The 12,829-nt window shown below is 36.7% G+C and overlaps 1 protein-coding gene across 3 annotated transcripts in view; it reads left to right on the forward strand.

The window, feature by feature from the left end:
* The window catches only part of SEPTIN7 (septin 7), a 406,575-nt gene extending 393,985 nt beyond the window's left edge, over window positions 1–12,590 (forward strand). For 2 of the 3 annotated variants that reach the window (XM_065051825.1, XM_021294416.2), the window contains exons 9-14: window positions 1,054–1,105; window positions 1,991–2,116; window positions 5,983–6,003; window positions 8,765–8,900; window positions 10,875–11,014; window positions 11,561–12,590. In XM_065051825.1, the coding sequence (XP_064907897.1) occupies window positions 1,054–1,105; window positions 1,991–2,116; window positions 5,983–6,003; window positions 8,765–8,900; window positions 10,875–11,014; window positions 11,561–11,600 (515 nt within the window). In that variant the 3' untranslated portion in view covers window positions 11,601–12,590. The remainder of the gene's footprint in view (window positions 1–1,053; window positions 1,106–1,990; window positions 2,117–5,982; window positions 6,004–8,764; window positions 8,901–10,874; window positions 11,015–11,560) is intronic. The other variant, XM_065051826.1, reaches the window with a different exon arrangement.
* Window positions 12,591–12,829: the final 239 nt, after the last annotated feature.

Below are 12,829 nucleotides of genomic sequence, written 5' to 3' on the forward strand. Positions count from 1 at the left end.
GGGGAGAACTACAGCCTGTCTAAAAAGGAACCTCTTTAAGTGGCCTTGGGTCTGTCAGCTATGGACAGAATACTCGCAGTCGATGCTTTTTTGGGAGTATGGCTTCATGTACTGAGTGGAACTTACCAGTTTGTGTGAAACCATAGAATAAAATAACACAGGAGTGCATATAGAAGAGGCTGTGTGCTTCATATTTTTTTTGGTAGGATTCACTGAACTTCTGTGGGTCCTTTTAATTCCTTCATTTTGCTTTGCTTCCTCCTTCCCGTGAAAGTGTCCATCTCTACTTCAGGAACACACTGGAACCTGCTTCGTGGTTTTATGTGTGCGAAGAGCTTTGTGTGTCGCCGTCTCTGTCCGCATGCCAGAGCAGTCTGGGGTGTGCATTTTTCTCCAGTGCCATTTCATTATCTGTCAGGAAAAAGCCACTGACAGCATCAGCCTCCTCTACAGTGATGGGGTGAGAGGCACAGCTGGAAAAGGTGGCATCTAATGACAGCTGCTAACCCTCTCTCTTGGTCTGTAGGCAGGTGCATCAAATTAAATGTAGGACATTCCTTTGCTTGGTTAGAACTAAATCCACATTAAAATTAAAATGAAGATTTTTGGAACTAATTTGATGGGGCAAGGAGCAATATATTGTGTTCATTCTGTCTTGTGAGGGTTTTGGTGGATATAGCTGGTTCTAGGCCGAGCTCATCACTTGGTGTCTGATCCTCATGCAGCTGTGCTGGAAGGGCCTCCAAAGGATTGTAAAGTTAGTTAAACTGGCAAAACTGTGTTTCTGTTGTGGTAGCTTATTCTGCTGTATTGACTCAAGAGTACAGTTTGCCAGCATGTCTTAGGGGAGCGCAGGAGCTTTGCTGGTAAGATATATTGATATATTGTTAATACTTTCCTACTGTTAATGCACATACTGTTTGAGTAAGGAAAGGCTGGAAGTAATCTGGTGTTGGAATGAATGTAGGAGATGGGTGACATCTCAAAGCCGTGCCTCTGTGTAAGGCACTTACTTTTGTTAGCATCTCAACAAAAATTTGCTTCTTTCTGTAGTTGAAAACGGTGAACACTGTGACTTCACAATTCTGAGGAACATGTTGATAAGGTAAGTAATTTACAGTTAACATTTGGTTTTCTAGTATGCCTGGGAGAGTACAAAGTCATATATTGGATAAAAAAAGGATTTGAGCTAGTGAGTTCATATTAATACTCATATTTTTAATTGTAAATAGTATCTTACACTTTATGATCTCATTTAACCACATATTTAGCAAGTGGTGGTGGTAGTGATTTTTTTTTTTATGTAGTTCGCCTTACTTTCTGATTGCTTGTTCTTAAAAATTGTGATAAACCATAGGAAGCCAAGTTGTCAGTGCTGATGTGTACTTAGTTGTAGGCTTTTCTCAGTGCTGCAGTTGTATAAAGCAAGACTGCCCATGCTTCGTTGTATTAGATGCTGAGTCCTGTACTCACAGCAGATGTCACTTACTGAACTGCTGTAACAACCCTTGGTTATTAAGCTTTGCTTTTCTCCAAGCCGACGGTGGAAAATTGTTAAAGGAAGCTAATGCCTTAGTCTTGAACTTCACATTTAGCTTTTGCAGACTTAAAAGATAGAAATGAGGAGGTTTTGGCTTATTTATTGTTTCTTGCCGGACATGGCACACCTGCTACAGTTGTAATGCACACTTTTCATATCTGTTCTCCAAATGCTTGCAAGTTTATCCACAGAACTCAAAATTTTCTGAGGATTGGTCCTGCAAGTTAATGTTTGCAATATTGCAAACTTGAGATAGTTCATTGCAAAATAATCTGCTGTTTCTGTGACTGTGCTGTCTTGCCAACTGTGTAAATGGAAGAATGACAACATTGTGAGCAATGGAACATGAATGGAGGGGTATAATTTAAGTCAATTTACAAAATGAGCAGGGACTGATTTTTCAGGTAGTATTTTGTATTTGTGCACTAAGCTGATTACACTTATTGACAGAACTCATATGCAGGACCTGAAGGATGTCACTAACAATGTACATTATGAGAACTACAGAAGCAGAAAACTGGCAGCTGTTACATACAATGGCGTTGACAACAACAAAAATAAAGGGCAGCTAACAAAGTAAGTTCTTGTTAAGGTTGTATTGCACTGTAATCTTTTTGCTCTGTGTTGTTTTCTTTGGTTGGTTTTGTGTATGTGTGGTGGGTTTTGGGGGTTTTTTGGGAGGTGGTGGTTTTGTTGCTATTTATTCTCCAGTTGGTTGCCTTTTCATTGTGTTCTGATCTGAACACTGTATGTTTCTGGTTTACTTATGAATTTTTTTTTCCTCTTTTGTTAAAGTTTGCACTAGTTTATGTGAACATGTTAAATAACTGGGTTTTAGTTTCAGTTCTGAAGAGAATCCTTATATTTACTATTTCTGCTCATAAGTTTTGTTTCTGATATTTATTGCAAAGTTTTTGTTCATTGAGGTTTCTATTTTGGTATGTATACTACCTTTGGAATTACTGGCTCTTTTGGTATGAATGCTCAATACTCAGTGTCAGGGATGTTTTTGAGAAGAACGGGTTAATATTCGTTTGGAAACGTTGAAAATCCAGATGCGCTACTGTCATCTTTGAAATGCTGCCCTGGCTACTTCTAGGGTTGCTTATCATGTGAGGGAAATTATTGCAACATCTCTGTCTTTTGTGAGAGGAGGGTTGCAATGCAGGGGTTTGGGTTTTGTTGTTGCTGGGTTTTTTCAACCCTAGCATGTCATTTTATTTGCCTCTGACAGCAAGTTGGTTGCCAGTCTGATGAAACAGATGGAAGATTTAAAAGTAGGCTCTACTGTATTTTTCGTTTTGTAATGCTACTTGAGAACATCTACACTCTTGAATTTAAGTGTTTTTACTGCTGAGATCTTCATGTGTCCATAACACAGTAATTAATTTTTCTCACTGCTGTGTTTCTTGCCGTCACATTATCCCTGACTCGCATTTCAAGGCTTCTGAATGCAAGTAGGTTAGAAATATTTCTCAAGCTACACTTGTCCTCATAACAGTATGGTGGTGTTGGTAGAGAGAGGAGGAGTTTTGAAAAATAAAGTTACTAGATGAGGTAATCAATGTGGAAAAAATGGGGTGAGGGGCCTGTGAGGTAGTTTGCACATTCAGGAAGAAAAGGGTGCAGGTGGCCACATCAGAGAAGAAAATGTGCTTGATGGCAAGAACTTGAACCGACGTCCTCTTTGCTGAGGCAATAGTGTACAAATAGTAGAGCAGAATAGAAAATTCTGCATTTCCTCCAGGACTTCTAAGTTGCTATTACTACACTTTTTACTGTACTATTATTTGCTATTACTGTACTGAAAAGTGAAACTTTTCATTGCAATTTTGGATATCAGAGGAAGTTGTTTGGATTTTTTTGTTGTTGTTTAATACTATTCTCCTTTTCCAAATCTTAGTATGTTTTCCTTAGATTTAGAGAAGTCTTAATTTTAGTGATTACAGTTTCACCACTTCTTGTGCCTGCTCAGATTTGTGCTGGTCCGCATCTACAGACTTAGTCTGTTGGCTAATTGAAGTAAGGATTAGTTATTCTGCGTTCTTATTAAAAAGAATAACGCAGTGATGGTTTTTATTTATTCCCAAATTAAAAACATAACAGGATACATTTTTGTATCAACGCATCTACCAGAAAGTTTAAAAACTGTTTTTGTGTTGTTCATTCGTCCCTCTCCCCACCTTCCCCAGACAGCATGGCTGGGGTTTCCTTTTTAGCTAGAATTTATGCTAAGAAGGGTCTGGGATTACTCTTTCTGAAACATGCTGGTTTCTGCATTTCCTGCCATCTCAGGTCACTCTGCTGTCCCACCTGAATATCTCTAGGTAAAGATGCCTTTTGGAACGATTTTCTCCGTAAGAAATCTGTCACTCAGCACACTGCAGTGCTGCACCTCAGAAGTGAATAAACACAACTGGTGCTCTTAGCGAGCAGGTTTTCTTTTTTCAAGAGAAGAAATAAGTTATCAGTTTGTTTGATTCAGCCATCTGAAATGTGGCAAAATCTGTTGCAAACTTGTAAGAAATATTTTGAATCTTCCCTTACAGCTTGTTCCTCCAAACACAGGGTGGCTTAATAAGTACATAAATAAAATTCCTGAGTACATATACTGGTTATTAAGCAGCTGATGTTATACTTGTTACCTTATCCACATATTGATTTGCAGCATTTTTTTTTAAAGCCTTAACAGGCTTTTTTGGCTTCAGTGTGGTTTTGTACTTTTGAATCTGGCATCATTGAAGCAGCGTAGATGGAATTTTCCTAATAACCATGTGCCTTGCTGGAAATGAGTTGAAAGGGAGAAGAACAAATATTAACAGCTTATCTGTGCGCCCCCTGAGGAATTCTAACGCTTGCCTGCTTGCCTTTTGAAAGAAGTGTCTGTGTCTCAACATGGAGCAATATTTGACTTGTCCTCTGGAAATCTGATTCTTTCACCGCTGTTCTTTTGGAAGCTGGGAGGGTACATGTAAAAAAGAGATGTACATGCAGTGGTTCCTGCGCTTTTCCAAAAGTATCTCCTGCTGGCAGCTGTTGGAGCTGAATTGACCTTTTGTACTTTTAAAACAGCTGTATTTTTACGATCTTAGCAGATCTTTGTTTTTTCATGCAACTGTGAACATATTTCTTTGAAAAAAAAAAAATGTGAACGTGAAAACAAATACAAGTTTTGCTACAAGTTTTGTTAATACTGTGCAGATTTATTGACACAGTTTCTTCAGTTGATAGTTTTCTCTCAGATTTGTCTCCTTTGATTTGGTGAAACTCTGTTCCACAAGTAACTTGTTGACCTAAGAGCAATCCAAAGCATGTATTTTTCCATGGTTATGTAGATTTGTTGTGTTTTAGGTTTGGTGTCTGATTTCTTCAAATTTTCAACCTCATTCCATCCATTAAAAAGATAACATAAAATGTCAAGGGTAATCTTCACATACACGGATAACTTGTCTTCAAACTACATGGTAATTGTAATTTCACACGTGTACTACATAACATGCGTGAAAATTGACATTTGCTGTGAAATTTAAAATTCTTTGTTTGAGAAATCTTTTCAGTTTCCTGCATGAAGCCGATATCTTCAGTGAGTTTAAACTTAAAATCAAATTTTTTGGAAGTCGTATTGTACAGTGTAAGGATGAGCCTTATCCCTCTACTGATCTGTTCAATAACCTGTCACACGGGGTAACAAAATAGACGATGCGTAGAGGTCCTTCTAACAGCTTAGCTTAGACTACTTCTAACTCCTTTTCTCTATATTCTTAGTGAATTCTGTGAAGTAGTTTTAATGTTATTAAGCCCATCTTACTAGATGGTGAGGCTTAATATCCGAATCTTGTTTTCAGACTTTTGTTCCCCCTCCTGTAGCGCTAGTGAAGCCCTTAACACAAGGTATGTTGGGGTTAAGCCCCAGCTCTGGGAAGGTGACCTTGCCGCTAAACCTTCTTCTGAGCCCAGCCCAGCCGCGGTGAGACCTCTGCTGGCCATGCAAGTCAAGTGCTCTTTTTGCAGCACAGGAGCATTCATGAGGTTTTAATATCATGTCCTCTTCTAGGTGACAATTCTTAACTGAACAAAGAAGCCTCGGTACTGCATTGGTTTCCAAAAACCAGTTTAGAGCAAGTGATTCTTCACGTCACTACAGGATTTAAAACCGCTTTAAAAGCATGTGTATTCTAGGGAAACTATTCCTGGAAGTATCTGCACATCAAACCTACATTAATATTTACATGGTGTAGTGATTTACTAACTGAATTTGAAATAAATATAACAAGCTTTAACTAACAGTCTTTCCTTGTACTGTGAAAAACTTGCTTTTGGGGAAGCACATAATTAGCTTTAGGAATCTATTAATAATGAATTTACTTTTTTAATTATTGCTTTTGGTTTTGTGGTTTTATTTAAGCATGCTAAGCTAAGCTTCTGTATTTTTTGTTTTTTAGATTTGACACAGTTGAAGGCATGTAAGTGGTCATTTAAATTTTTCCAAAAAACTTAAAGACAAAAATTTTATAAACACAAGAAAGATTTCACTGTTTAATGTTTCAAATTTAAACCAGTTTCCTGTAATCCCGCTCTTGGCATTGTTTTTCTCCCTAGCAGTTCTTTTTCGTTCTACAGTTGTGCTAATGTAAACCTTAAGAAATTATAAATACTTTGAGTGACAAAATCTCTCTTTAAAAACCCGTCCTCTTCAGAATTTTTTTGGCTAAGCCTTAAGACAAATTTGGTCCAATTTCAACAGTGAGCGGAAGTGCATAAATTATGACATTCCCGCAATTTCTGTCCATAGCTCCATCCTCTTCATATAGATCCTTATAAAGAATCAGTGGAGTTTTCTTTTTTTATCTGTAAATTTACCACTTTTCATAGGACTGGGGAATTAGTTACTTTAATCTTTCCTGGCCATGGTATTATCCTATTACTGGCTTGCAGAGGTTCCACTTTGTGCATATCTAGAATAATTTTTAATTTTTGCAGATTAATTTAGAGGGCTGTTTTAACATACGTCTTGTTAAATCACTTCAGTGTTTTATATCTTTGTTTAGTGGTTTGTGGGGTTTTTGTTTGTTTCGTGGTTTTTGTTGTTTGTTTTGTGGGTTTTGTTGTTGTTTGTTGTTTTTTCTTTCAACTCCTTTGTTGTTCAAGTCCTTTGTATAGTTTCATCCTGGAATGCAGGATGATGTGCGTTTTCCCACGTCACATGCTTAAGACCTAACAAAACCAGTTGTGACCTAAGTTGTAAAGCTCTTAGCTGCAAATGCTCACTTGTTAGTTTATTAAGTTTTCTGTGCAGACTGATTTTTACCAGTTTCTCAAACAGAGCTTGCATGACACCCCCATTAAATTATGATGTTGTCAGTAGAAGGATGGTTCTGTTCCCCTTTCAAGTCTGTAGAGACTGCAACAATGATTCGTCAGTGTTCAGATCTGCTGCTTAGGTTAATTTTGGAAGAGCAGATATATTTGAGAACTTTACGCTTCTAATAGGTACCAACAAGAAAATAGTCGTGACAGCTGGTTAGCTTCCACAAGTACTGTTGCTCATCTCTTCTTTCCTTTTCCTTCTTATTTTTGTGTTTTATTGTACTTCACCTGTGTTTAACCGTTTTATTTTCTTTGACAAAAGTTGCCAGCAGTTGGCCTTTTGAAGGCCCAAAGTAAACCTTAGACTAAGGATCATTTTCAGTTGTGTATATTATACAGCATTTTACTCACCAATCCAAGCTTTGCACCTATTAGTTCAGATTCAGTTTAATTTTTATTCTTTTAAACAGAAATGCCATTTTCTTCTTTCTCATCCCACACCAATTGCCACCTTTAAAATACTGGTGTTTGAGTCAAAAGTTCATATGACATTAATTACTTTGACTGTATGGTTAGTTGGTGAAAATGGGCAAGCAGGAAGGAGAAAATGAGCCATTAATAGTCAAACCAGATCTTAACTATGTTTGATATATAACCTTCGCTCCTCTAAGAAGGAGTGGCAAATTCTGAATCAAAATAGATGTTGCTAATTATGTTTCAGTCATGACTGAAAATTAGTCAATTCTTTTCTCCTTTCAGAATGCTTTTTTTTGCATTATTTGAATCGAAACAGGCTTTTTCTGTTTGTCTGGTTGCTTTTTTTCCAAGAAATGAAAACAAAAATAGTTTTGCCTATCAAAAAATGTGGCTTAGACCTGTCACATCTATTTTACAATTTGCAGGTCTGAGTGGCTTTTGCATATGTTACAGTAGCTATCCTCTGCTGCTTGGTTGTAACAGTTCCAAATACATCCAGTCCTTCATTTTTACCAACACAATAGTCAAAACTTTGTCATTTTAAGCTGTACATATTCAAAACTGACACAAGACGCCTGTGATTTGTTTTCATTGCCCTTTGCTGAACAGCAGAAAAGTCCTACAGGACTGTACGTAGCAATCATCATTAGATCAAAATCATCCTGTTTATTGGATATCTAATGTGAAAATTGCATTTTAAAGCCTGTCTCACCACAGCATGGATAGCAGGCTTATACAGCTGTAAACATTCAGAAGAATCCAGGAAAGTAGTTACCAGAGAGTGTATAGAAAAATTAAAACCTATGTACGTTATTTTTATACACTAAGTTTATTAGTAGTTTTCTAAAGGAAAATATTCCAGTTAACACTTTCATGAAATAATAATGTTCAGTTGCCCAAACCTTTTTTGCGAAGTTGCTGTCTCTTCAAAAGTGCAACCACAGCGTTCAACACAGCTGTAGTGTTAATTTAATCTTGGGCTCACTTGGAACAATGAAGATTTAGAGAGGAAATGGAACTGTTGTCTGCACCACTCTCCAACTTATTATGTCCATTAATTTTTGGTATATATTTGAATGGGAAAGAACAGGATGCCTGAAGATCACTTGGAATATGCAATACTTTTTGTTGTAACTTTGATTTCCTCTCTTCCCATTACCAGGTTCTACTAAAGATAGAAAGTCAAGAGTTTCTGTTAACTTAAATGTAATTTAAATCAATTGTGGGGAAGGAAAAGATTTTGTGTGAAATGTCTTTGAGGAAGGTTTAGCTAAACAGTTAGTATAATAATGCCAATTGAGTTCGAGCTAGCAGTACATACAGCGATGTTATTTATCTTAATACTTCAGCATTTTTATCTTGTTTTTTACAGATGCCCTAATGTAATAGACAGGAAAAAAGTTCTTACATAGCTAACTGCTTCTTCTGGATTTCTGGCAGGAGCCCGTTGGCACAGATGGAGGAGGAAAGGAGGGAGCACGTAGCCAAAATGAAAAAAATGGAAATGGAAATGGAACAGGTGTTCGAGATGAAAGTCAAAGAAAAGGTTCAGAAACTGAAGGACTCTGAAGCTGAGGTAATCGAAATGTCTTAAACTCCAATGTGCTTGAGGCTGAACAAGTGTAGAGGTGGTTCTGTTTGCCAAGACTTTGCAACATCACCTCTGGCTAGGAATTGATTCAATAGTTGAATTCTGTGGTTGAAGGCAACTCAGTTATTCTTTCTCAGTTTGTTTTCTTTGTGGAAATTGTATAAGCCCAAACTTAAAATAATTTGCATGTTGACATGCATTCTCTTTTTGTTTTCACAGTATGTTAAAATACCTCTCAATTTTCTTACTCATCCTCTTCTCTCACTTCTTTGGAATGTTTTATGCCTGTTTTCTTTCATGTGCTTTAAAAGGTTCTTGTGATTTTCATGCTTTACATAAGCTAATGTAGTAACGATAATTTGCTTTGTATATCAAAAAAACATTTTGGGAATTTCACATTATGTTTGTAAGAAATCACCTATGTGAGAATTACTAGACTAAGAGCGAATCAGGGATATATTGTTGTCAGTGATTCGGTCTCATTAGAACGTGGATAAACTTTATGGATATTTAACTCCGATTCTGTCATCTCCAGGTGAAGTCCTCACAGTGAAACTGCTTTTTATGGGCTTCAAGCAGATTTGGAAGTGATCTTTTTGAAGAGACTATTGTAAAATTACATTTAAGCAGAAAATTAAGTTTTGAGAAGGCAGCTTCTCACAAGAAGTGTAATAGAGAAGTTCAAAGTTGTCGCACGTTCCTATAGGAAATATGGCTCTAAATTTGAGGCAATGTGAGGAAACTTAGCAGAATAGTTGAAATGCTTGGCAGCCCAGGCATTGTAAGGAACCAAGGCATAGTGGATCAGAGGGGAAAAAAAAATACATGTATCAATCTAGATTTTTTTCTTCTTTTGGAGGAGCGAATAGATAGGGATAGAAATGCTAAGATGCACCAGTCAGCAATTGGAGTATTTTAAAGCTAGGTGTTTTATCTGAATCAAGGTGTTTAGTTGTTCACTGGATTTATCCCCTCTCAGTTTCTGTCTCTACTCTTTTTGAACCCGCTTACATTTCTGGCCTCCACACTCTGCTTGATGTATGAAAACCAACCAGAATTCTTTTTTCATGTACTACCTCATGACTTTTTGCCTGAGTGCATCCTGTGTTATCACTTTTTAAACATTCATGGAATTCATTCTTTTTTCTTCACCATTCATGACTGTAAACTTCTGTTTTGTTTCTCTAAATGCAGAAGAGTAGGCAATAGACACTGCTGAACATAAAGTACTGAAAAAGAAAAAGCTGTGAAAGGAAATACGTTTTAAAGGGCTTGTGTTAGACAGGGACTTAGAAGAGAGTAAGGAAAGAGGGAGGTTTATTTAACTCAATTTAAAAAACATGCTATACCACACAAAAGGAATCAGTTTTCCTGACAGTGTCACCGTTCTCACGTACAACACGTTTGATGGTCAGTCTGATCCATCAACTTGCGGGAGAGACTTCTTATACTGTTTCAGCAGCACAGACAGTTCAATAATAATAATAATTAATGAATAAGTTAATTTACTTAATGTTTTCTTAAATAGATCCTTACTATACTTAATAGTATAGGATGAAATCAAAGTTTGTTAGGTTTTTCCCCCTGCACAAAGTCAAAGATGATGCTAATTTATGCATTACTGACACTCAAATACTCTGCAATTTGCTTCTTAACATTAGTATTCTTGAATTTCCTTTTGTTTGGCATGTGTAGCTGCTTACAACTCCTATTTCTAACTTGGGCAGAGTTTGGGGAGATTTCTGTTCATCCCATAGCCTCATTTTACAGTTAATACCCTCTTTGTTTTTGTTATTGGCAATATCTATAACCTTATAGTTTTTGGTCTGAGTTACTTTTCTCTGTAGAGAAAATACAATACTGTATTTTCATGCATCAGTTGACGATATTTATTACTACAGCTCCAAAAGTTGCTGTGTTTTCTGCGCTTACCAACTCTGTTCATAACTTTTTCTCCAGCTTCAGCGACGCCACGAGCAGATGAAAAAGAATTTGGAGGCACAACACAAAGAATTAGAGGAAAAGCGTCGCCAGTTTGAGGAAGAGAAAGCGAACTGGGAAGCTCAGCAACGTATTTTGGAACAACAGAATTCCTCCAGGTAAATTGGAGTCTTCTCCTGCAGTTCACAGTCAGCGTTCCGCAGCTTTCTGCTAAAAGGCAGTTTCTGTGGTAATAATGATCAGTGGTGGTTGACCACCAAGGGAGTGTCACTTCAAAGCCAAGAAAAATGCTGAACTGCGTTTAGTTATAAATGGGTATATATCAAAAATATTGAGAAGATTATTGCCTTCTAAAGAGATTTTAACTTTCAAAAAAGTTGTATCCATACATAACTAGATCCATGTAGAAAAATGGCTTGTATTTGAAAGCTAGGTTCCATCAGACTTCTGAAAGATGAAGAATTAAAACCTTGAGAATGAAGGTGTTTAATTCTCCTAGTCTTTGGAATGGGAAATCTAGTGATAAATGCATTGCTTGACTTCATGCAGCACAAGAACTGTGCACATAAGTTCTTTGCTTTGTATTGCAACCAGTAAAGCTTTGTAAAATGCTTATTTTAAAATATGTATATTACTGATTTTTTTCTTTTTTTAAACCAGAGCATGTCTGCATTATTTAACCAACTTTTTTAATATCATTTTAGAACCTTGGAAAAGAATAAGAAGAAAGGGAAGATATTTTAAATACATCATTTTGACCACCAGTTATGTATTAGTTGCCAATATGCCAGCCTGGACATCAGTGTTTGTTGGATCCGTTCGACCAATTTTGCACCAGTTGTATCCATAGTAATGGATTTAACAGCATGACAAATTTTTGTTAATTTTGATGGAGAATGAGATGCCTTGAATTGTCTAGGGTGTTGTGTACTTGGAAAAATAAAACAGCTCTAAGTACCATTTTTTTTTCCTTTTTTTTTATAAACAGATGTCATTTTAATGCAAAAGGAAACATTTTACTGTTGTACAATCATGTCCTGGTGGTTTGACAGTTTACAGGATGTTAAAAAATGCAAGGACTCTAGACGGTTTTTAGTGAGGATGAATTGCCATAATATGATGCAAACAATGCTTCTCTATTATTATAATACAAGAATTCCATTCAGTGCAGCATATACAATAATGTAATTTAGTCTAACACAGTTGACCCTATTTTTGACACTTCCATTGTTTAAAAGTACACATGGAAAAACAAAAGTTGTAGGCTTACAGTGCACCTAAGCTTTTTATAACAACCCTTTTATGTTTTGGATTCTTTAAATATATGCTATTCTCATTTAGTAACTTCTTTAGCCAGGAGGATCTCATTACTGCTTCATTTTTTGTAACAACATTTAATTTAGATACTTTTCCATATATTGGCCCTCCTAAATAGAATATAGCTTCTTTCATATGGTAGGAACCAGTGAGTAAAGCTTTTCCTTTAACTCCCTTTTTACATTTTATGGTAAGTAGCAGGAAAACGCATTTATAGGTCATTTCTAGGCAAAATTGTGGAGTTAACTTCCAACCTGTTTCTACCTGTGTGCAGTCTTTCTTGATTTTACTAGAAATGGGAATATGGCCTCAAGAAAAACATCACCATTTTGCATTTAGCTGTATTCATATACTGCATTTCTGTATTTTTTTGTTTGTATTGTAAAAAGTCACATAATAAACAATGTTGTGATGTAACACGCTGCCGCGTCAGAAATTTTGAAGGAGTTGAAACAGCCGAGCGCTTCTCCGGGAGGTGTTTGAACTTCCTCTCTTCCGTCCGGATTTGATTGACCAGTGTCTTTGATTTGCTCGAGGAGTGAGTTCAAGGTATAGAAAATACTCTGTACTGTGGAACGGTTACAACAGAAAATGAAGTTTTTGGTGTCTGTGCTCTGGCTTGGCAAGAGCAGGGTCTGAATTGCCCAGGAGAGGGC

This window comes from Columba livia, chromosome 2, assembly GCF_036013475.1.
Source record: "Columba livia isolate bColLiv1 breed racing homer chromosome 2, bColLiv1.pat.W.v2, whole genome shotgun sequence".
Lineage (NCBI taxonomy): Eukaryota > Metazoa > Chordata > Aves > Columbiformes > Columbidae > Columba > Columba livia.